At 30.0% G+C, this 23408-nt stretch overlaps 1 protein-coding gene across 1 annotated transcript in view; it reads left to right on the forward strand.

The window, feature by feature from the left end:
* The window catches only part of LOC148303527 (uncharacterized), a 36431-nt gene extending 20294 nt beyond the window's left edge, over positions 1-16137 (forward strand). Inside the window, exons 2-3 of the mRNA XM_088269817.1 lie at positions 12810-12926; positions 13816-16137. Of these exons, the coding sequence (XP_088125943.1) occupies positions 12810-12926; positions 13816-14124 (426 nt within the window). The 3' untranslated portion in view covers positions 14125-16137. The remainder of the gene's footprint in view (positions 1-12809; positions 12927-13815) is intronic.
* The last annotated feature ends 7271 nt before the right edge of the window (positions 16138-23408 follow it).

The following is a 23408-nucleotide window of genomic DNA, read 5'->3' on the forward strand; positions in this document are numbered from 1 at the left end:
TATATATATATATATATATATATATATATATATATATATATATATATATATATATATATATATATATATATATATATATATATATATATATATATATATATATATATATATGTATATAAACGTTGTAAATTATTTTATTTACTGTTTCGGCATTCCCTATGTGGTAAAACATGATGAAATTTTAAATGAAAACACTTTTTAATTTTAATTTTAAATGTTTTTTGCCACTTGAGTTATATTTATTGTAACGACTAGTTTCAGAAGCCACAAAAGCTATATTCAGACCCGAAGATGAAAGCATCTGTAGCTTCTAAAACTAGCCATTAAAATGAATATAACTAAAGTGGTTAAAAACAAGTGTCCTCATTTACAATTTGATGTAAATTAAGTGCAAAAAAATTGTTTGTATTAAATGTAATATTAGCTAACTAAAGAAATAAAATAAAAATTTTAATAAATTTATAATCATCTGAGAGATCGCATTTCGGCTGCATTCAGTCTTTCATCCTTTCTTTCATCTTTTGTGGGTTTCATCCTTTAGGATTGGTGCTAAAACTACATTGGATACTGCCGGCATCTACCTCATCTCGCTAGTTTTCAGCTTCGGCCTATTTTATATAGTTTATCGATATCTCCATCATTCCTTGCTAGTTGAAATACTGGATGAGAAAGGAAAACATCCTCTCGGAATAAGGGTCGTTAGGGTTTTTATGGACGGCTTTCGGCTCTTGGCAGCTGGGAAAAGGGTCGGCGCCGGGCGGTGACGTCACACCGGTCTACCGTCGGGACGACGCTCGGGAGCGTCGAGTTACGTGCCCCCTCGTTTCGTTACTGTATGTAGCGTAGACGAGGCGCAATCAAAGGTTCATTTTCAAATCGTATAAATACTTATATCGTAGTCGACAGGAGAAAGTGACCAACTAACAAAACGTAAAATGTTCAGGAGGGCCATTTAAGTCACTTTTGCTTGGCAAGAAAATAACTATCAATGCAGTTAGTCATTTTTAACAAGTCAATATATTACCATATACTTCCAAGTTTAAAATCCTTTGGGATTTTTTCCAGGGAAATATTAAGCTAGTAAGATATCAAATAGTCAATGATCACGTTTTGTAAGAAATGCACTTGGTCACTTTCTCCTGTATGACTACGGTATTGAAATAAATTCATTAAACTGTTCTCATTTCTTTACAACATTTTGAGTGTGTCCAAATACTTGTTCACAAATCTGGATTATCTCCAATTATAGGAGTATTTTTCATATTATTTTCGGACATTTCATCAAAGATGAAGAAGAATATGGAAGTCTGGGCATTTACGGAGGTAACGACCGTCATAGGCTGGTTAAAGTGATCACTTTACACACGTGTAACATTCACCAACTCTACCTATTATTGACAACCACACTACTCAAATTCTTGGAAGTTATATATATATATATATATATATATATATATATATATATATATATATATATATATATATATATATATATATATATATATATGAACCAATTTTGAAACATTGTTCTTGAATCACTAGAACTTCACTAGAGACATCTCACCAATGGATATTCTTCTTCATCTTTGATGAGACGTCAATAAATAATTTGTTCTTATTTCCACTAATAAAACATTAAACTACGACTTTCGGTGAGACATCCATGCATACATATCAACAGTTCCAGAGTACTTTCAGACTGGGACAACTTAAACAGCAATGTTAAAGTTCAGCTAACTATATTAAAAATATATTTTAACATCTCAACATAGATGTAGAAAAATATGGAAGCCTGGGTATTTACAGGGCTTACGACCCATCATGGCTGATCACTTTAAACACGTCTAACATTCACCATTGGATCCATGATTGATAATCACATTACCGTAAAACGGGGCTACTTGAACTATGATGTGTTACTTGAGCCCAGTTCAAAAAAAATTTTTGATCTGTATTTGGTCTACAATAATGTTGCCTTCTACCAGTTTCTACCTGATATAAGTTGCTCACTCCTTTCAAGAACGTCATAAATAAAAAATCGTCAATTTTCAGTTGTGCATGTTTTCGGAATGCTCAGAAAATGTACTATATACCAGCAAAAGAGGCATATTTTTAACTTAATATTTACCCACTTCAGGGCAGAAAATGTTGTTTTTGCATTTTAAAGAAAAGGTATTGTTTAATTATTTTTTTAAATATATTAAATATTTTTCAATTGGAGAAAAAACCTTTAGGTTTTACCTAAAAAGATCTGTTGCATAGTAAAAAGTTCAATAAGCGGCTTGATATTTATATTGAATACATTGTATTATATTTTTAAACTTAAATAACGTTCTCCCGAAAAATCAAGTTTTTTGATTTATGACGTTCTCGAAAGGAGTGAGCGAAGTGTTAGCCGATTATTTTGCCTTCGTTTAATTTACAATAAAGAATTCAATATTTAAAAACGCATGTGCGTTAGATTGCACCTGCCAGACGGGTAGTTTGAAAATTATTCAGCTGAATTTCCACGGCCAGTAATTCTGGTGATTCACATATATTTTTACGATGTAATGACCCCATATAGTGTGCGTAGTTAATTAAGGGAGCACTTAGTAATATGAGAATCGATATCATATCGACATTCGTTCGACTGCTATAGCTACCAATGTAAGGTGAATTGTTTTGTTATGCAGAGCATTTATTTGCAGATTTATATAACGTGTCCCAATCATTATAAAATCTCCTATTCTGATTTTTTAAATAATTCATTTGACTCTACTCTACTCTCAGATGTTGGTCCTTAGGGCACTTATATTTAATTGTTTTTACCATATTAAAGCAGTCCTGCGCATCAGATTCTTGGGAATGGAATAAAATCAATATTTGAGTATTAAAATATTAAAAAATTAAAATAGAACTCTAGATACCAAAACTTTTTAGTTTATTAATGTAAACACGACTGGTTTCGAGAACTACAAATATTTTCATCAACACCTTAGTTTCAGAATGTACCAATAATGTTCTCTCAACATATGTAGTAAAAATGAGAGCATCTGTAGTTCTCGAAACTAGTCGTGTTTACATAAACAAACTCAAAAGTGATCTTATACAAGTCTTTTTTATTAACAACATTTAGAGTGTGTCCAAATACTTGTTCATAAAATCTGGATTATTATATTCTTCTTCATCTTTGATGATATGTCAAAAAATAATACTTTTTTAGTAACTTTATAAAATAAAATTCAAACTTTGTTTTTAACCACTTTTATTTTTGTTTTTTTTTACAACCGTACAAAATAAACATTTAACTACGTATCAATGACGAGAAATATTATTATTACCTAAACATTAACCGAGTTTATTTTTGCACTACATTATAATCTGCAATTCACATATTTCTAACAAAAAAATGGTAAAAATCACCAATTTATACGAGTATACACCAATAACATTTTTTTTTTAATCTTGTCTGCGTCGTCTTTCTTCAAAAAAGCTTCCAAGCGAATATTAATATCCACAGATCATGTTAAAACGAAGTGGAATTTTAAAATAGTACAATGTTTACATATTCTTGGATTTTCTTTTCATACTCGGAATTATTACGCGTCACGTGCGATCCAAAAATAATACACCGCGTCTGTTTATATTTTGCTAATAGACAAGTTGAAAACAGATTGTTGTCCGAATTCACAAAGCCTGGTAAAAAAAAGTTCGATATTGAATAGAAACGTCAATACAACAAAAGACTCCTTGCCACCTCTTTTATAACCTACCCTTTTCCATTTTAAACGTCATTTTCAATCCAATTTTAAAATATTGGCGTGACTCTAAATATGTTGTATTCGTACACTCGAAATTTATAAAATGATGAAAAATGCCCTTTTCCAAGATACGGCAAAAGTTGCTAGTAATCAAAACGGTTAAAATTATCCGTAATAATAAATATTTATTTTATTTATTGTTTCGGCATTAACTTTGTGGTAAGACATGTTACAATGATTAAAGAAAACACTTGTTTTTTACCACTTGAGTTTTATTATAGACTACATGTTTCAGAAGTTAAACTTCCATCATTCAGGTCTGTATAATAACATAACAGTTATTATACAGACCTGAATGATGGAAGTTTAACTTCTGAAACACGTAGTCTATAATAAAACTCAAGTGGTAAAAAACAAGTGTTTTCTTTAATCATTGTAATAAATATTTACACATTATTTGCGTACTATCCTCTAGGTCAGTGTTCCGCAAACTTTTTCTATTCGAGTACACCTACCAAATTAAGAAATTTCAGAGGTGCATATTTACCATATTATGGTAACATATTATGTTTAATGCGGAATGTGAGTCTACTTAACAGGAACAGGCAATCAAAATTTGGAGCAATTGTGTTATTTTCACAAAACTAGACGTTTTTTTCCGCGGCACACCGACTACCACGGTACACTATTGTGCCGGGCACACACGCGGCGGAACAATGCTCTAGGTTAATACAAAATAAATTCTCAACATCGGTGAAGAAGAATATTGGACATTTACAGGGCTTACGACCGTCATAGGCTTGATTAAGTGATCAATTTACACACGTGTAACACACACCAATTCTACTCATGATAATCTAGATTTGTGAACAAGTATTTGGACACACTTAAAATGTTGTAAACAAAACATGTACTGACTATGATTGAGTAACTAGCGTTACTACATACTTTAAAAATATTTTATGCCTGTTTTGCATTTTAGTTTCGAAAATGTTGTACATGTTATGTATTTTTTGTATGATTTATGGATTGGCTCCTTTATGCATATCGCCCAGCAAATTTCAGCAACTGTGACATCACAATATTTGTACGACGCGAAAATATCATTTTGTAAATAAACGCCTCAAAATATGAATAATTTTCAAAACCTGAACGTTTGTTAAAATAAACAAAAGTATTATAATTCATAATATTATGATAAAATTCGTTCAGCATTCATATATATATATATATATATATATATATATATATATATATATATATATATATATATATATATATATATATATATATATATATATATATATATTATATATATATATATATATATATATATATATATATTTATATATATATATGTATATATATATATATATATATATATATATAATATATATATATATATATATATATATATATATATATATATATATATATATATAATATAATATATATATATATATATATATATATATTTATATATATATATATATATATATATATATAATATATATATATATATATATATATATATATATATATATATATATATATATATATATATATATATATATATATATATATATATATATATATATATATAATATATATATATATATATATATATATATATATATATATATATATATATATATATATATATTATATATATATATATATATATATATATATATATATATATATATATATATATATATATATATATATATATATATATATTATATATATATATATTTTCTTCGTATGTTTTTGCATTTTTCTTTGATAAAATATAATCAAAATCTTTACTATATAAAAACCTGTTAGAACAGATTTTTCAGGGCTTCGAAATTTTCATGCTTCGTAGCAAATTTTTCTCTGATTCATAAAATTTTCACGTCTTGCAAATGATTTTCGTTGGAAAATGAATGTTGGAAACGTCAGTCAGTCCGGATGATAAACAGTGCAAGGCGCCCGAAATGCACAAAAGAAGCGCAAACAACACATGGCAAAAATAACCTATAAGAATAATATTTTTAAATTCTTGGATTTAGTGGATTATAAAATAATTGCGCCCAAAGTGTTGATGACGTCAACCTGAATTGAAAATAAAAATACCACTGATTAATTTATGTCCACTCGGGAATACGAAACAGAAATTTACGTATATGTATTGTTTTCTGTCATTTTGTTTGGGATTGGACGGAAGCGAAGATTGGCGGGAATGATGTGTTTCCATTGCTTTTCGCGAGTAGGTACTTTTTGTAAAAGGAACACGTATTCCCCGATTAATATATATATTTTTTTAATCCTTTTTATGGCAACATTTGGGGGCTTGCAATGGAACAAACAATTTGAATTATTTAATATATAATATATAATTTAAGTTTTACCACTATTTCTTAAAATATATTGTGACACTTGTTCCGAAAAATTTTAATAAAAAAAATATATCGTCGATAAAATGTGCAAGTATATGATTATCATTAAAATCACGTAGATTCAAAATAAACTAACTAACCATCACGTCGCTTCCGCAGGGATAGGCAGAGAGAATGGAGCGCCACACCAATCTGTCTTTGCACGCAATATTCGCCTCTTTCGCATGCTTGCGTCTCCTCGTGCATACTTGATTATAATGACTCCTGATCACTTTGACACCTTGAAATACTTGATCATGCCAAGTTTTCCTCGGTCTTCCCCTGCTTATAGAAGGAGTGTGGTTGGTAATAGTACCAACCACACTCGCCTCATAAATTTATTTTACTATTATTTCTTCACTCATTCGATTTACATGTCTAAACCATCTCAACACGCTTTTCATTCTTAGCCTTTCATTCTTTCCTTATATCACCATTCGAAGATCTATCATACACTGTTCCACATCTTCTCATATCTACCCGCCGATTATTCTCACTCCTGTTCTATGATCTAGAACGATCATGCTATCTGCAAACGATTTCCTATAAATTATCATCGTTGATTTATCAATCTAGAATTAGCTGTTTGCGATCCGGTTAAACTTTTTCAAATGTACAGGGTGGTGCAAAATTAATCACCTGGCGGAAGATTAACATGTTTTTTTGCAAATGGCGTCGTGCGTCAATCATATTTGACTTTTATAAACTAGACAGCTGCAGTATACAAACAAATTGGTAAAACGGACACACTGGCCGCAGCCACTTGATGGATATCATCTTTTCCACTTCAACAGAAAAAATTATAAAGGTCCAAATAAAGATTTCCACCACCCAATTTCTTCTTTTTTTTATTAAGAAAAAAAAGTAATTCAAAAACAAAATTGAAAAATTAATTTCGCGCCAGCCTGGACCTGTTTGTATACTGCAGCTGTCTAGTTCACAAATCGCTCACTCCTTTCAAGAACGTCATAAATCAAAAATCGTCAATTTTCAGTTGTGCATGTTTTCGGAATGGCTGAGAAAATGTACTATATCCCAGAAAAAGAGGCATATTTTTAACATACTATTTACCCGCTACAGGGCAGAAAATGTTGTTTTTGCATTTTGAAGAAAAGGTATTGTTTAATTTTTTTTTTTTAAATATACTCAATATTTTTCAAATGGTGAAAAAACCTTCAGGTTTTACCTTAAAAGATCTGTTGCACAGTAAAAAGTTCAATAAGTGGCTTGATATTTATTTTTAATACAAAACCTTCAGGTTTTACCTAAAAAGATCTGTTGCACAGTAAAAAGTTCAATAAGTGGCTCGATATTTATTTTTAATACATTGTGTTATATTTTTAAACATTAAAAACGTTCTGAAAAATCAAATTTTACGATTTATGACGTACTTGAAAGGAGTGCGCGAAATGCCAAATATGTTTGACGTACGACGCCAATTGCAAAAGTTATAACATCTTCCGATGAGGTGATTAATTTTGTGCCACCCTGTACTTATATTATACACATGGCTTTGAGAATTGCAGCAATAGAGTGGCAACAGCATATTAATATTTTTTTATTATTCAGTGCTTACCTGATACTATTTTTATATACAATTTTATGCCAAGGTTACGCTAGCAATCATATCACGGTAATTAAGCTTTTTTTGCTGACACGTACTCTTTATAAGGTTTTGTTTCTTACGGTAAAACGTTTTTTTCATAATACGTTTCATATTATTCTTTTTATGCCAAATTCTAGTAGGTACCTTATTTACATGTCGGGTATTAAATTTATTAAATTTTAGATTCAACAAAACAAAAGCTGACACGTATTTTATAATGCTTTGTTTCTTGGTAAAAAATGTTGCTATTTTTAACAAGTTTTCATATTATTCTTATTATACCAAATTATAGTAATTACCAATTTAGCTGTCGGGATATTAAATTTATTAAATTTTACATTCAAAATTAATAACAAGAAAACAAACGCTGACAATTTTTTTTAGTTTAATTTCCAAAATGTTTTTAAAGTCAAACCTTTTTTAAATAATTTTTCGTGTATTTTGTATGAATGTATTTGTAATGCATTGTTTATAAACTAAGCATATAAGTGTTACTATATCGTGGGTGAACTGGCAAAAAACGTATACTCTAAAATCCCTGTTTGAATAATCCTTGTTATTTAAAGCTCAATAAGCCTGAATAAAATACCCGCTGTTAAACTTAAAATTAAATTTACTTTTAAAACCACATAAGTATAAATGACATTTCAAACTACTTAGTATATTTTGCCAGTTTATAGAACGTTGTATAAATGACATTTCAAACTACTTAGTATATTTTGCCAGTTTATAGAACGTTGAAATCTTTATAATACTCATCATTAAGACAAATTGGATATTTTCGAGTTAACGTTTTTGCCAGTACACCCACGATATTCTAGATTGAGATTAAGTAAGATTTTAAATTAAATAATTTATATATATTTTATTACATTACATTACATACATTATAAATATTTTATTGTAATTTAATTTTTATGTCCACCGGTTTCGAAGCTAACCGCTTCTTTATCAAGACTGATTAATATAGTATTAATCACTCTTGATAAAGAAGTGGTTAGCTTCGAAACCGGTAGACATTATAATTAAGTTATAATAAAACATTTATAGTGATTATAGAAGAAAGTTACATTTTAATTTTAAAATAGAAATTCAAAGGGTAGTGTTTAAAGTATAAATTATTAAATTACTAGTATTACAATGTTTTAAAATTTATTTTTGCAATGTTTCATTTTGTTAATTTATTTGTACAATGAATTTAGCCTTTCATAGCACAACACATTTAGGTAGAATAAATAAATAATAACCGATTTTAAAATGATTCGTGGCCGTATTTAGGTTGAGAGCACTCTGCTATGTATGTAAATAAATATATTTCTAAAATTTCCAGAAAACATATCGTAAATTTTGGTTCAATACACAAATAAATGAAACCGATGTTTACGCTTCGTTTACCACTGAAAATAAACAGCGCAGTGAGTTATTATTAATTTTAATATAATATTATTGAATTTGTTATTTAAATGGGGATGGGTAAATTTAACAATATATATATATATATATATATATATATATATATTGTTAAATTTATATATATATATATATATATATATATATATATAATATATATATTATATATATATATATATATATTATATATATATATATTATATATATATATATTATATATATATATATATATATATATATATATATATATATATATATATATATATATATATATATATATATATATATATATATATATAATATATATATATATATATATATATATTATATATATATATATTATATATATATATATATTATATATATATATATATATATATATATATATATATATATATATATATATATATATATATATATATATATATATATATATATATACATATATATATATATATATATATATATATATATATATATATATATATATATATATATATATATATAATATATATATATATATATATATATATATATATATATATATATATATATATAATATATATATATATATATATATATATATATATATATATATATATATATATATATATATATATTATATATATATATATATATATATATATATATATATATATATATAAAGTATCTTTATATCCATTAGTATCAACCCAATCTCGTAAATAGATATACCTTGCGGTTTGTACATTATTTTTGTTGCTAGGTTTTTTTCCTATGCAGATAAGTATCTACCTTTGAGGGTGAATTATTAAAAAATGTCAACATAATAATTTTAAAAAAATTCACTTATTGCGGTTGGTACCTTGCGGTTAGTACGTTCTTTTTGTTGTTAGGTTGTCTTCCTACGCCGATAAGTATCTACCTTCGAGAGTTAATTTAGTAAAAATGCCGATACATTGATAAATGAAAAATAAAAAATAAACAAATAAAAACATTAATGAAATACATATTGGGAATATTGTAAGAAAGATGACAAAAATATTATCCCAACAAATTAAAATTGATGTAATTTGGAGCGATTTATTTGCGTTTTGCTTACATTTTGTCCCGTAGTTATTTTAAAGAGCTTGTTTTTATTACTGTTCTTAGTTTTATTAATAGGGGGCTTGCAAATCACACTGGATCAAGCCCCCTCCAGCTCACCCCTGGGCTTACTCAGTCATACTCTCGGCTGGAGATTGGCGTGATTCCTTCCTTAGATTACACGATATTAAAATAAATGATCTTTAAACTGATCTCACGATATTTTCGAAACACACTCTAGTCTCTTAATTTTTATTTTTTATTAATAAGTTGGCGCGATACGATATTAAACATTCGGAGAGGATAGTTTATTATATAGATGTATAATAACGTAGGTACTTTAAAGATTTTGAAGTGTATACAATAATTGCGGGTTATATCACGTTATGTGTTATGTTAAATGTATCCAGACATTCCCAAACTTTTTCACATGCGTACGCCAAAAATGGCAACCCATTTCGCATGTTTACACCGATCATTTTATTTATTTATCACATATATTAATTTTTTATATATATATTTATTGCAAAAATATTTGTGATCGACGTGGTTGTTGTTATATTATTTTTTATCATTTGAAATAAATAAATGAAATATTGCAAGGGGCGTTTGAGCTGAGAAGGAGCAATATAATTATTTTTGTTAAAAAAAAATAATTTCCTAGGTATTTTGTATGATATATTAAAAGCATTGTAAACTTTGTAGTTTTGGCAATAAATCACTCTCCTTATCATTCATAGAACGTAAAAATAGTTAATTTTTTTTTTATTGAGATGGGCATATTTAAATTTGGGCTTACGACGTGACTGGTTTAATTGGTTACTTTATAAAAATATTTTTTATATACAGTTCCTATGTAGATCAAAATATGGCATGCGTGAACCAAAAAAGGTTTCAATAAAAAAATATAGTGAAAAATCTTTCAGTATAATCCTTGTCCCTGTTTTGTTTATATTTACTTTTATATCAGGATTAAATTATGTAAGGTTTGAACTCAAATCTGAAGCTGCATTAACTTTTTTCTGTTTGCATTTTTAGTCAAATTAAATATATCGTAGTCATACAGGAGAAAGTGACCAAGTGCATTTGTTTACAAAAACGTGATTATGAACTATTTGATATATCACTAGCTTAATATTGCCATGAAAATTTTCCCAGTAGATTTAAAACTTGGAACTATAATATATTGACTTGTTAAAAATGATGAACTGCATTGATGTTTATTTTCTTGACAAGCAAAAGTGACTTAAATGGCCCTCCTGAACATATTACGTTTTGTCAGTTGGTCACTTTCTCCTGTACGACTACGATATGATTAAAAAAACTCGTTCAACTAGCTCGGTACTTGTATAAAGGCAATATAAAGTTAATCGCGACATGCTTCTGAATAAACTGTGTGAAATCGAATTTGTAACATGTTGATTTTCTGTTCATGTTACTTTAAATAACTCAAGACCGTACCCATTTTTAGATAGGTACCCGAGCCCTAGATTGGGAAACGCCGTGTTATACGCTAATTTCTCAGGCTACTCTCGGCAGTCGAGACGCGATTCACGATATTTGAAGCATGTATCTATCGTATGATATATATAACATTATGATATGTATGGGTATCCATAGTAACTTGTATGAAACGCTCCGTCCCAAATTATTTTAATTCTATGCAGCCATTTTTCTAGACTTTCAAATGACCAGCCATTGAAATTAATTGCAGATGCTGTGGCGAATTTTAAATTTAAAATTATAAAGTTACATAGCTTTCACATAGAAATCATCAGCTCATCTAGAAATTCTAGACCAGAATAATAATTTTTTTTAGTGCCGGATGAAATTGTCATTAAATATTCAAATTATAAATGGGGGGCTTCTCCGCCTCTATTGCATAGTGGTTAGCACATTTGACTACCATGCTGGAGGTATCGGGTTCTCCGAATGGTCGAAATAAACATTACACTATTTTACTTATTTAGTCATTACCGTGGACTGGTACCTGAAGCGCGGGACTGGTCACCTCGCCTTCATATGATTAATGATTAAAATGACACTACTTCGATACTATTCAGTGTCCTATGCACCATTGGGTGAGTATAAGGGTTAGAAGAAGATGTTAAATCCGATATTCTTCTCCCCTGATTAATATGCCTTTTCACTCTTATACTCGTCGTCGTAAAAAGGTCATCGACTCGCACAGATTATTTTATCGCGTGCGGCTGAACCTGTCGCACACTCCTAAGGGCCTACTCTCAGTAATTTTCTTGGCCTTAAGTTCCTTCACTCACGTCATCCGCATCCCATCAAACATATTCCACTCCTATATCCAAGTATATGGAGTGCGTCACTGATCACCCTGCCGTTATATTATCAGCGATAGAGTTGCCTATGCATTGCCCTATGCGCCACCTGGGCGAGAATAGATGCCAGAATAATCCATTTTCGAGATAATCTCCCCCCACGAAATACATGTTCTTCGATGCATTCGATTTTACTGGAATTGGGGCAAATTTTTACAAAAATATGTTTCGACGAAAATAGTGCGATATTTATATTTTCGTAAACGCGTTCCAGATGGACACCGTGTACCCGGAGCCGACTTCCCTGCTTTACCGACGGCCCGTCAGAAAGAAGCTTCGGGAGAATGCCGCTAGATATCGCACGCAACCTGTCACTTTTGCAGAAATACAGGTATGGTTGTGATCGTGGATGATATTTTTTAAACTGAAATAATACAACAGGTTTTTATTATTTCAATTAAACTTACTTCATGTCTGAAAAATGTCTGAAAGAATTTAAAAATAAATGTCTAAGTTACTGTAAGGAAATGTAAATATATAAAGATGATGTAAATGTATATAATAGTTTATATTAGTTTTAATATAAGCTAACTTAAGAAATAAATTTTAAAAAATAAATAAAAAATAATTAAACGTTGTCCTATCTGAGCGACCAGCAAAGTTAGCGGCATCGCCAATGCGGAAAGAATAATCCAGTGAATCTTGTAATTTATTGTAACTGCAGACAGTTGGTGGAATTCCATTTTTAATTTTTGAGTAATATATCCAAAATTAAAGAGAGTTATTGGATTGAATTATGCTTTTATTTACTTATATAAAATGAAAATATGTGATGCATCTCAAATCCCATTATATTGCCCTATGTAGTACGGGGAAAAGGTTAAACTTGTTCTCCTTCTGTATTTTCTTTACCCATCTGGTATTGTGTGTAATTAAGAATTTTACATAAGCACTCCTTATTTATCAAATCCTCTGTGACTGCAACGTCTTCTTCTTCTTAACCTATTTCTGTTCTCCGCTGTTGGATATAGGCATATTCCGTATCCTTCAATTTTTTCAGTCTGTTGCTGCTTGCAGCCAATTTCTACCGCTCACAGCACATCGTTTTTCAGGTCTTCCGATGCCTCTTTTATTCTCCCAGGGTCTGCATCTCAAAATTTTAGGGGTCCTGTCTTGCAACATGTCCCGCCCATTGCCATTTGGGTCTTGCCACGCGATCCATTATAGCTGATGATACACCATTAAAATATGTTATTAATATTCTTAAAACTGTATTTCAGGAAGTTGACGAAGATAACCTGGAAGACATCCCGGAAGGAACCAAGGTCAACTCCATCAGAAACAAATCCGACATAGACCTCAACCGCAAGTTTGACCAGTTCAGACAGCTTCGAGACAAGAGATTCAGCAAATCGGAAAACGACTCCCCGAGCGCCGAGAACAGTCCCGTCAAGGATCCCACCTCGGGCGCCTGCCACCCCCTCGACATGGCCACCAGCTCCAGCACTAGTAATATTAGTTATAATGCGACCAGCAAAGGTAGCGGCGTCGCCAATGCGGAAAGAATAACCCAGAGGCCGTCTGTTTAGCGGGTGAATCTTGTAATTTATTGTAACTGCAGACAGTTGGTAGAATTCCATTTTATATATTTGGGTAATATATCCAAAATTAAACAAGGTTATTGGATTGAATTCTACTTTTATTTACGTATATAAAATGAAAATATGTTGCACGTTTTGGCTTATTAAGACATTATCAAACACTCAATGTGAGTTTGATAATGTCTTAATAAGACGAAACGCGTCGCATATTATATCGTAGTCAAACAGGAAAAAGTGACCAAGTGCATTTTTTACAAAAACATGATCACTGACTATTTGATATCTTACTAGCTTAATATTGCCCTGAAAAAATCCCAAAGGATTTTAAACTTGGAAGCATAATATATTGACTTGTTAAAAATGATTAACTGCATTGATGTTTATTTTGTTGCCAAGCAAAAGTGACTTAAATGGCCATCCTGAACATTTTACGTTTTGTTAGTCGGTCACTTTCTCCTGTACGACTACAATATGTATGTAAATAAAAGTAGAATTCAATCCAATAACCCTGTTTAATTCTTGATATATTATCCAAGAATCTTGTAATGCCTAGAGTTAAGCTGGGAGAAGTATGACAAGATAAACTAGAAATCACGTGTACAAAATATTTGCGGTTGTGTGGTAATTTTTTTTTAAGTGCAAATATTTTTACTTTTGGGTGCGGATCGTGGTAAAAAGAATATGAATTTTTTTATTCGTGCTGATATACGTATGTATTGTATTTATATATTTTTTTGTTATTTTAATTGATGTTTAAAATTCTATTACCAAAGAATTTTAAATCAATGTAATTTGAATTAGTTTCGGCAAATATTTTTTAATATATAAAATTGCCACAGTAGTTAAAATAGGTATAAATATTTTTATACCAACAAGCTAGTAATTATGTAGGGTGGCGCAATGGGCATTGAAAAATGACTGAGGTTAAAAATGTATAATTTTATTACACATATAATGCAATTTTATTTCTTAAAATCACATCTCAATTCAGTTTAAATTGTTTTTAAACTTTTACCACAAGAATACAATTTTACAAAACATTTCTTGATGTACTGAACCCAGATGTTTTAAATCTTTCAATTATGTGTAATGAGGCGCATTTCTGCTTATGATATGTTAAAAAAGCAAAACTGTCAGTACTAGGCTGCTAAACAATCTCAAAAAATTCACCAACAATGTCTGCATTCCGCTTAACTTACTGAATGGTGCTGTGTGGATGCATTCAGAATTCCTGGCCCGTACTTCTTCAAAGAAGATGGCCGTACAGTAACTGTATTTTCTGAACACAACAGTGTTCTCAATAGGGAAGTGCTTCATTTTAAATAATTTTTGTTGGCAAACTTATATGTGTAAGAATAATTTATGTTTTTGACCTTAATAGTTGCATTAGTATTCATAATAATGATCTAGAAACCATATTTACTCATTGCGCTATCTCTCCTCATCCCGGAAGAGTTGAAATATTTTAAGAGTCAAAAGCCCTTTCTCTTTAAGGAGTTCCTTACACATAAGTTGATACACATGAGCAGTGCAAACTTGCACAAACTTATACGAATACAGGTACACAACCTTGAGTGCCCTAATTGCTACTACTCTCCATTTCTTTTCTCATGTATTAGAATACCCTTAATTCTTAGCATTTTAACTTTTCATATATCGCTCACTCCTTTCAAGAACGTCATAAATAAAAAAACTTGATTTTTCAGGAGAACGTTTTTAAAGTTTAAAAATATAATATAATGTATTAAAAATAAATATCAAGCCACTTATTGAACTTTTTACTGTGCAACAGAACTTTTTAAGTAAAAACTGAAGGTTTTTTTCTCCATTTGAAAAATATTTAGGATATTTAAAAACATTATTAAACAATACCCATTTTCTTCAAAATGCAAAAACAACACTTTCTGCCCTGTAGCGGATAAATATTTAGTTAAAAATATGCCTCTTTTGCTGGAATAAAGTACATTTTCTGGACATTCCGAAATCATGCGCAACCGAAAATTGTCGATTTTTGATTCTTGAAAGGGGTGATGATATGTATATCCTTTTTTCTCTCATAAAGAGGTATCTCTCATACCTATGCTTATTTTTTTTATAAAGGGGTAAAATAATGAAACTTAAGTCATCTCTCTTTATAGGGGTTCCTCTTATATCCACGTTTGACTGTACTTTTAATGCTGAATACAAATTGAGATTTTTTTGCAAATATTTATAAAATTATTACATTTAAGTTTTATGTTCTTATTTCTATGTAATCTATATTGTTTAGTACTTATATTATCTAACCGCCGCCTCTGTAGTGTAATGGTCAGCACGCTCGGCTACCGTACTGGAGGTCCCGGGTTCGATTCCCAGGAGGGTCAAATAAATATAAACGATTTTTTTCACTCTAATATTTATTCAATATTACTCTAGACTGGTACCTGAAGCGGGGGGCTAATCACCTTTCCTTCATGTGTTGATGTTTAAGATTGCGTCACTGCGTTTATATGATGCAGTGCCGTATGCACCATTAAGGTGCGGATAAGGGTTTGAGGCGAAGTGAAGTGAAGTATGTTATCTAATAAAATTTAAAATCAGGGAATGCTTTTATACCTTGAAAAAAAAAAAAACCCCTTATCCGCACCCCAATGGTGCATAGGGCACTGCGTCATATAAACGCAGTGTTATCTTGATCGTTTACACATGAAGGAAAGGTGATCAGCCCTCCGCTTCAGGTACCAGTCCAGAGTAATATTGAATAAATATGACAGTGATTAAATCACTTATATTTATTTTACCCCCCCTGGGAATCGAACCCGGGACCTCCAGAACGGTAGCCCAGCGTGCTGACCATTACACTACGGAGGCGGACAAAACCTATACCTTTCCTAAGCAATATTTTTAATAACCAAGAGTAAAACGTACAACACTGACTTAGATTGCAAAGCTGCTTAAACCGAGTCTATAAGGAATTCTAAGGATGTAGCAGTTTTGTACCTTAGCCATAAATATGTATTATACGCATATGTTATTTTAACCAGATCAATATTTTCTTTATCATGGTATTTAATTGTATGTAAACCAAAAAAATATTAAAGTTAATATGTTTTAAGAAAAGAAGAAATGCTTTGTTATTTCCAAATGTGTTTGCAGGTGGATCAATTAATTTTAGCTCCAACACCGAAAGAAGAGGAAGAAACGTGTTTCACCAAATATTTTGACCTGAATCCTTAAATTAAGGCTCAGCATTCGTTACAGTGGCAACTTAATTTTTTTTAAATCCAGGTAACATTTTACGTAATTGATTTTTTTCTTAAATACCATTTTTGTATTGAAAAAAATTGTTTTTCTTCAAAATAATTATATGTTTTGAAAAGAAAAGAGTTATGGAAAAGTTAGGAGTTAAATAAAAATTTAAAAAAATTCTATGTATATTCTATAAATTTAAAAATATCCAATATACATTCTTTAAAAAAATCAAGCGTGAAGGGACATGTGACCACTCCGGTGGAATTAATGTGACTTAACGAATGCTGGGCCTTAAAGAATCCTTAAAAAAAGGAAAAGAAAAGAATAAACATAGTAAGACAACAATATTCCATTTATTTAAAATACATCCATCGGTTCAAACGCTCGTCATCAAAGTATAAATATTACCTTTTCCCGTGTATCATTTTTGGTCTATGTGGTGGCTTATATGATCTCGGCTACCACTGTGACCAAAAATGTCACATGGGTTATCGTTGCATAATAATAAAAATGATAAATAATAATAAATTTTACTGTTAAATATTAAAATTAAAATCTAATTATCACACTTTATAAATTGCTTAGCCTAATCCAAAATTACTATTTACAGACAAATCATTCATTTAAAATAATTTACAATTAATGAACACTTATGAATATTTTTAAATATTATTATATAATAAACATTAATATTATTTTACATTCCGGCAGAATCTCCAAAAAATTGAGTCTTGCAAAATTGTATACTTTTGTATTTAAACAGATTTTTTTAACAAGCAAATATTCTGTATTTTAAAATTGCAATAAATTCAATAATTATTCTTTTAATATAGTCATAGGCCATATGCAGGCACGATACTAAAACAAAGCCGTGAGTTATCAAATACTTTAATATGTCATTATGTTCCTGTATCAAGTTTTGTAATATTGCTAAATAATTTGTTTGTAGTTCTTTGTAAAACTAATTTTATGATAGGAATTAGTCAAATTGTATTTTAACTAACACAAATACAATTTCTTTTTTAATAAATGCCAAAAACACAAAGGAAAGATGCAGTAATACTTTGCTCAGCACGAGGGAAGCATTCCAATGAGAATGAATGAGATCATCTTTACGCATTCTTTTATCATATTAAACATACTACAATATTTCATGAGATTATCAAATTTATTAGTATTCTTTTAGATTGTATGCAGTTTTAAATAATACCGATAAACTGCATCCAATTTCAGGAAATTCCTATACTATCTTATCGTGTAATACTGAATGAATATGGAGGGGAAGATCTTACTGTGCATCATTCAAACAATGTTATATATTGACAGCATGATAATAATTGGCTACAAAAGATGGCTGCAATATGTATATATTTATGTTTACAAATGTCTAGTAAATGTGTTTCATACATAATTAACATATTAAAGTATTTGATATTATTCGACCGATGTGTCTGCAGCACCTTAGGACAAATATTGTGTAAACTATAGGATTTGAGGTTATTTGAGAATATACATTTTCAAAACCAAGGGGTGAGGAATATTGCCATCTGTGGGCTAGTTTGGAAAGCTAAAAATGTTTATATGCTGCAGTATGTGTTTTCTTTTAACAGATTACTGCGAGTAGAAAATTTCCTTTCTTTGAACATATTTTAATTATATTTATGAAATTAAGACCATTTTAGGCATTTTTAAACAGGGATTTAATAAGAAAATATCACTTTTCACTCCCTGAATGATAAAAACAAGTCAAAAAGATTTTAAAAATAGATCGCCGTCGATCTGTCGGGGCCGTCCCCTACGTAAAGTACTCTATCTGAAAATCTGTTACTTTACAGGAGAGAGCTAAGAAGATTTATTCAACGTATTTTTTTTTATTAATTACCGGTTTTATCTGAAATTCTTAACTAGTATTATACATTCAAAAACACGATAAAATAATGTATAAAATCGTTTAAAAACTTTATCCTATGTCAAAATTAAGTAGTTAGCGTTTTAGGAATTCAGTTCATTTTGAAAATGCAATGTAGATAGAGTCTTATACGCCTGAAAACTAGACGTAATTTATTTTACATATTTGTTTTGTTTGTTTGTATTTGTAGATAATGGTCAGTTGACATACACCAAATATCTCGAAATTGACAAAAATGTAGTTAGAGCACTTTACGTAGGGCACGTCAAGATGTTGTAGTGAAAACTAGACTATGGCTAAGAGGATTAGACAGACATTAAAAACGTTTGAATTGCGATGTGCGGGAAGGATTGAAAGAGTGACAAAAGAAGAGGTTTTATAAAAAGGGTGAAATAAAAAAAGAACCTAATTAGAAATAAGAACCTAATTAGAAGATGATAGGATATATCTTGCGGCGTGGGGATCTTACCACTGCCAACACTCTCAATGAGGAAATAAAAGGAAGGAAGATGATTACAAAGAAGGAATTATATGAAACAGTTAAAAGAGAAAGCAGACATCCTGGACAACCTAACCTGAACTAAGAGCGGTGAAAGGTGCTGCACAGACAAGAGCCTAACTTTCGTAATACATATTATGATAAAATATTTATGAAGAAGCATAATGGTGGAGACTGACCACCATTTAGTCGTAACGTAACACGTAACGATGCCAGCATTCAGGCAGTCAGTACAGCGAGCCGAGCGCTCCAACCATAGTTTCGGATGCTTGCTGATGCTCACTGCGAGCGATGTTACGACGAAATGCCGACTGACCGGAGTCAGTCTCCACCTTAAGTAGATCGATTGTTCTAGATTTTCAATTAATAACAATTTTATAATATTTTGCAAGAAAATGTATGTTTTTTTAATAGCGACTTTCAATAAAATAAAATAATAAACATTAAACTTTAGTAAGAAATTTTCGAAAGCGTTTTAAAATGAAATTTTCCAACCGTTTTATTGGATAATTTATTGTCATGACACTGACACTATGAAATGTCGTAAGTGAATAATTTTTTCACAAAATATCTACATACATATTTACAACAGCAAAATTGGCCAGCACAAAACAATATTTTTGATAATATAACCGATAAGATAATATAATTTGTGATGCTGCTGCTGGTCACAAGTCTAATTGGGCCATATTCATTTTTATTACGTTTAAAAGATTCATATTTGAGATGACAGTTTTGTAAGTATGGCTAGATGGACATTTTAGTTTTAATTTTTCTTATATTTAATTGCACTCTACCTAAAAGGTAGATATAGAATATAATGGATTTACAAGTTACAGATATATATATAATTAATATTTTTATTTTATGTAATAACAATAAAAATAATAAATACAGAAAAACTCTTAATTTTAAATAAAGGGGACCAAAATTTTAAGATATTTCAAATATAAATAAGCAAATTCTGAAGACTGAAAACTGTTTCCTACATAATTAGTATTTTTTATTAACAAAATAATAAAAAAGGGAATGAATTTATCATTTTAAACAATACAAAAAACTTTTTACTCTTTTTTAAATTGTCTTCAAATTTTGATCCATTTGCTTTATTTTTTTCAAATTAATGATTTTTTCAAGGGTTTTCTGAGAAAATATGTGGGGGTGACCAGTATCACAAAATACAAATTATGGCAAAATTTGAAGTAGAATTGATTAAATGCATAAGTTTTTACTGTAATATGTCTTTGTAAATACAATAGGCGGTTCAATAAATAAGTTTCTCTTGAGATAGTGATAGATACCTTATGCGGCTGTGAAACATGGCACCTTACAAGGGCTCAGAGCAGCCGTGTACTAAGCTTTGAGAATAGGTGTTTGCGGAGAATTTTAGGCGTGCGGTGGTTTGACTTTGTGAGGAATGAAGAGATAAGGCGTAGGACGCAGCAAATCTTGGTCACAACTGTCGTCAAGCAAAGGCGATTCAGTTGGCTTGGCCATATACTCCGCACGTCTCCCGAGAGCCTTAATCAAGCTTGCCTCTTTTACAAGGCATCAGGATCGCGCCGCCCAGGACGACCACTGCTGACAATTCGTCGGCAGTTCTCGTCAGAACTTCGGGACGCGGATCTGACTTGGGAGGATGCAAGGGAGCTGGCAGCCGACAGAAAAGCCTGGAGACAGTTTGTGGACTCCATATGCTCCACCTAGGAAGCGGATATGGTTTATTAGAGATAGTGAAATCGTTTTATAAAAAAAGGGGCTCATACAAAAATAGTCATAACTGAAAAAATCAAAACAATTTTTATAAAAAAAATCGCTTTACATATTTGTGTGGTGATAACGAAAGGTGTAAATATCTCAGATGCTATACACAATCATGGAAAATATTAAATGTCCATATCTTGTGATAGCTTTGAGAGTTAGCTAAAAATAGTTGAGCCAGAAATCACGGGAAAAAGGCTGCTAAAATTTATAATGTCAAGGGCTGACACCAATTTTCAAACAAACAAAAAATCTGGTTTTCAATAAAGACATACATATTTTATACTTATAATAATTATAAAATACTTATCCAAGATTTGATTTTAATGTAGAGAAGAGAGTAACACTGGAAATGTGAAAATCCTAATTTTAATAATGAATTATTTTGTTTACGAGATTCTTACACATTCTGATACAAAATATTTACAAAAATATCTCATAATATGAATATATAAAAGTATTAACAAAGCTACAATAAAGACACATTGAAATACATACTTTGCTTTTGTAAAACAAATAACCGCACATTAAAAATGGGTAAAAAAATCATGTAAGCAGTGTAACCACTGCTTACTTGATTTTTGCATATTATCAGCTTGCATGTTAAGCTGCCATACTGGAGTTCCAAAGAGGGATCAAAATAAAAATTAGTTATTTTTCAGTTTAATATTTGTTTCATAAGATCATACGGGACTAGTACCTGAACACAGAAGTGATCACCTCACTCCCAAGCAGTTAGTTATCAAGATGATACCGCGTCGATATAATGCACTCTTGGATGCAGGTAAGGGTTAGAAGAAAAAATAGTGTTTTTAGTAGGATACTAAAATTTTAACTTTTTGAAACTGAGTATGACTTGAATATGAAAAACTGCTTAGCAAGCGTGTTTCAATATTGATTTATCTTTGTGAAAATTTTTCAGATGATAATAAAATATTTAATATTCAGATTAATAACACATAATAAATATGAAAAAGTGTGTGCATGAAAGTTAAATATAGTTTTCCATGAACAAGAAAGACTGTTTTTTTTTTGGGTTATCTGTTTTACAAAAGTAAAAATTGTAATATTTTGTATGCTGTAAATTGATTTAATTGGACTTGAAAAATATTATTTTAGATTTGTATGAAAATAATACAAATGAAGGCAATGATGACAAACATAGTCTTGTCCAAACTTCGCATATTTCAATATCATGGTATTTGGAATTTAAAACAATTCAAACCTCAAACAATATATAAGCTGCATGATATAACCATAGATATCAACATAATTTAGATGTGGAATAGATATCATTCCATATTGTCAATCTTCTATGTATGTAATGGTCAATTCTATGGATTTTGTTGATACACAAGTCCTCATCAATATAAAAACGATTCTGGGGTGGTAGGCAGATGTTAGATGTCAGTGATGCATTCCATATAAAACATGAAACTACAAATATTTTCATTTTAAAGTATGCTACAACTGAAGCATTTGTATAAAGTATTCAGGTGTTGAATGTACCAGTTAGCATTGAATTTTCGATTTCCTTTGATCTCCAGGGTAGTCAAAATATATGAATGTGATTTCTCACTTCAATTCTTATTAAATATTACCGTGGACAAATATCTGAGGCGCAGAACTGATACCTTGCCTTCATGTACTTAACGATCAATATGATGCTACGTCAATACGATGCAGTGCCCTATGTAATGGTACGGATAAATGTTAGAAGTTACATGTGGAATGATAGAAGATGTGAAGTTTGAACATTTTTATATTTGTCTACGTCCTCATTTGTTTTAAGACACATTTTAAATGACTTTGTGATAATCTAGCAGTTGCAATCTATTTTTTATATATATAAAATATTAAATATAAAATGAG

This window comes from Brachycentrus maculatus, unplaced genomic scaffold, assembly GCF_059751285.1.
Source record: "Brachycentrus maculatus isolate JH-2025_06_01 unplaced genomic scaffold, ASM5975128v1 h1tg000364l, whole genome shotgun sequence".
NCBI classification, from domain to species: Eukaryota; Metazoa; Arthropoda; class Insecta; order Trichoptera; family Brachycentridae; genus Brachycentrus; species Brachycentrus maculatus.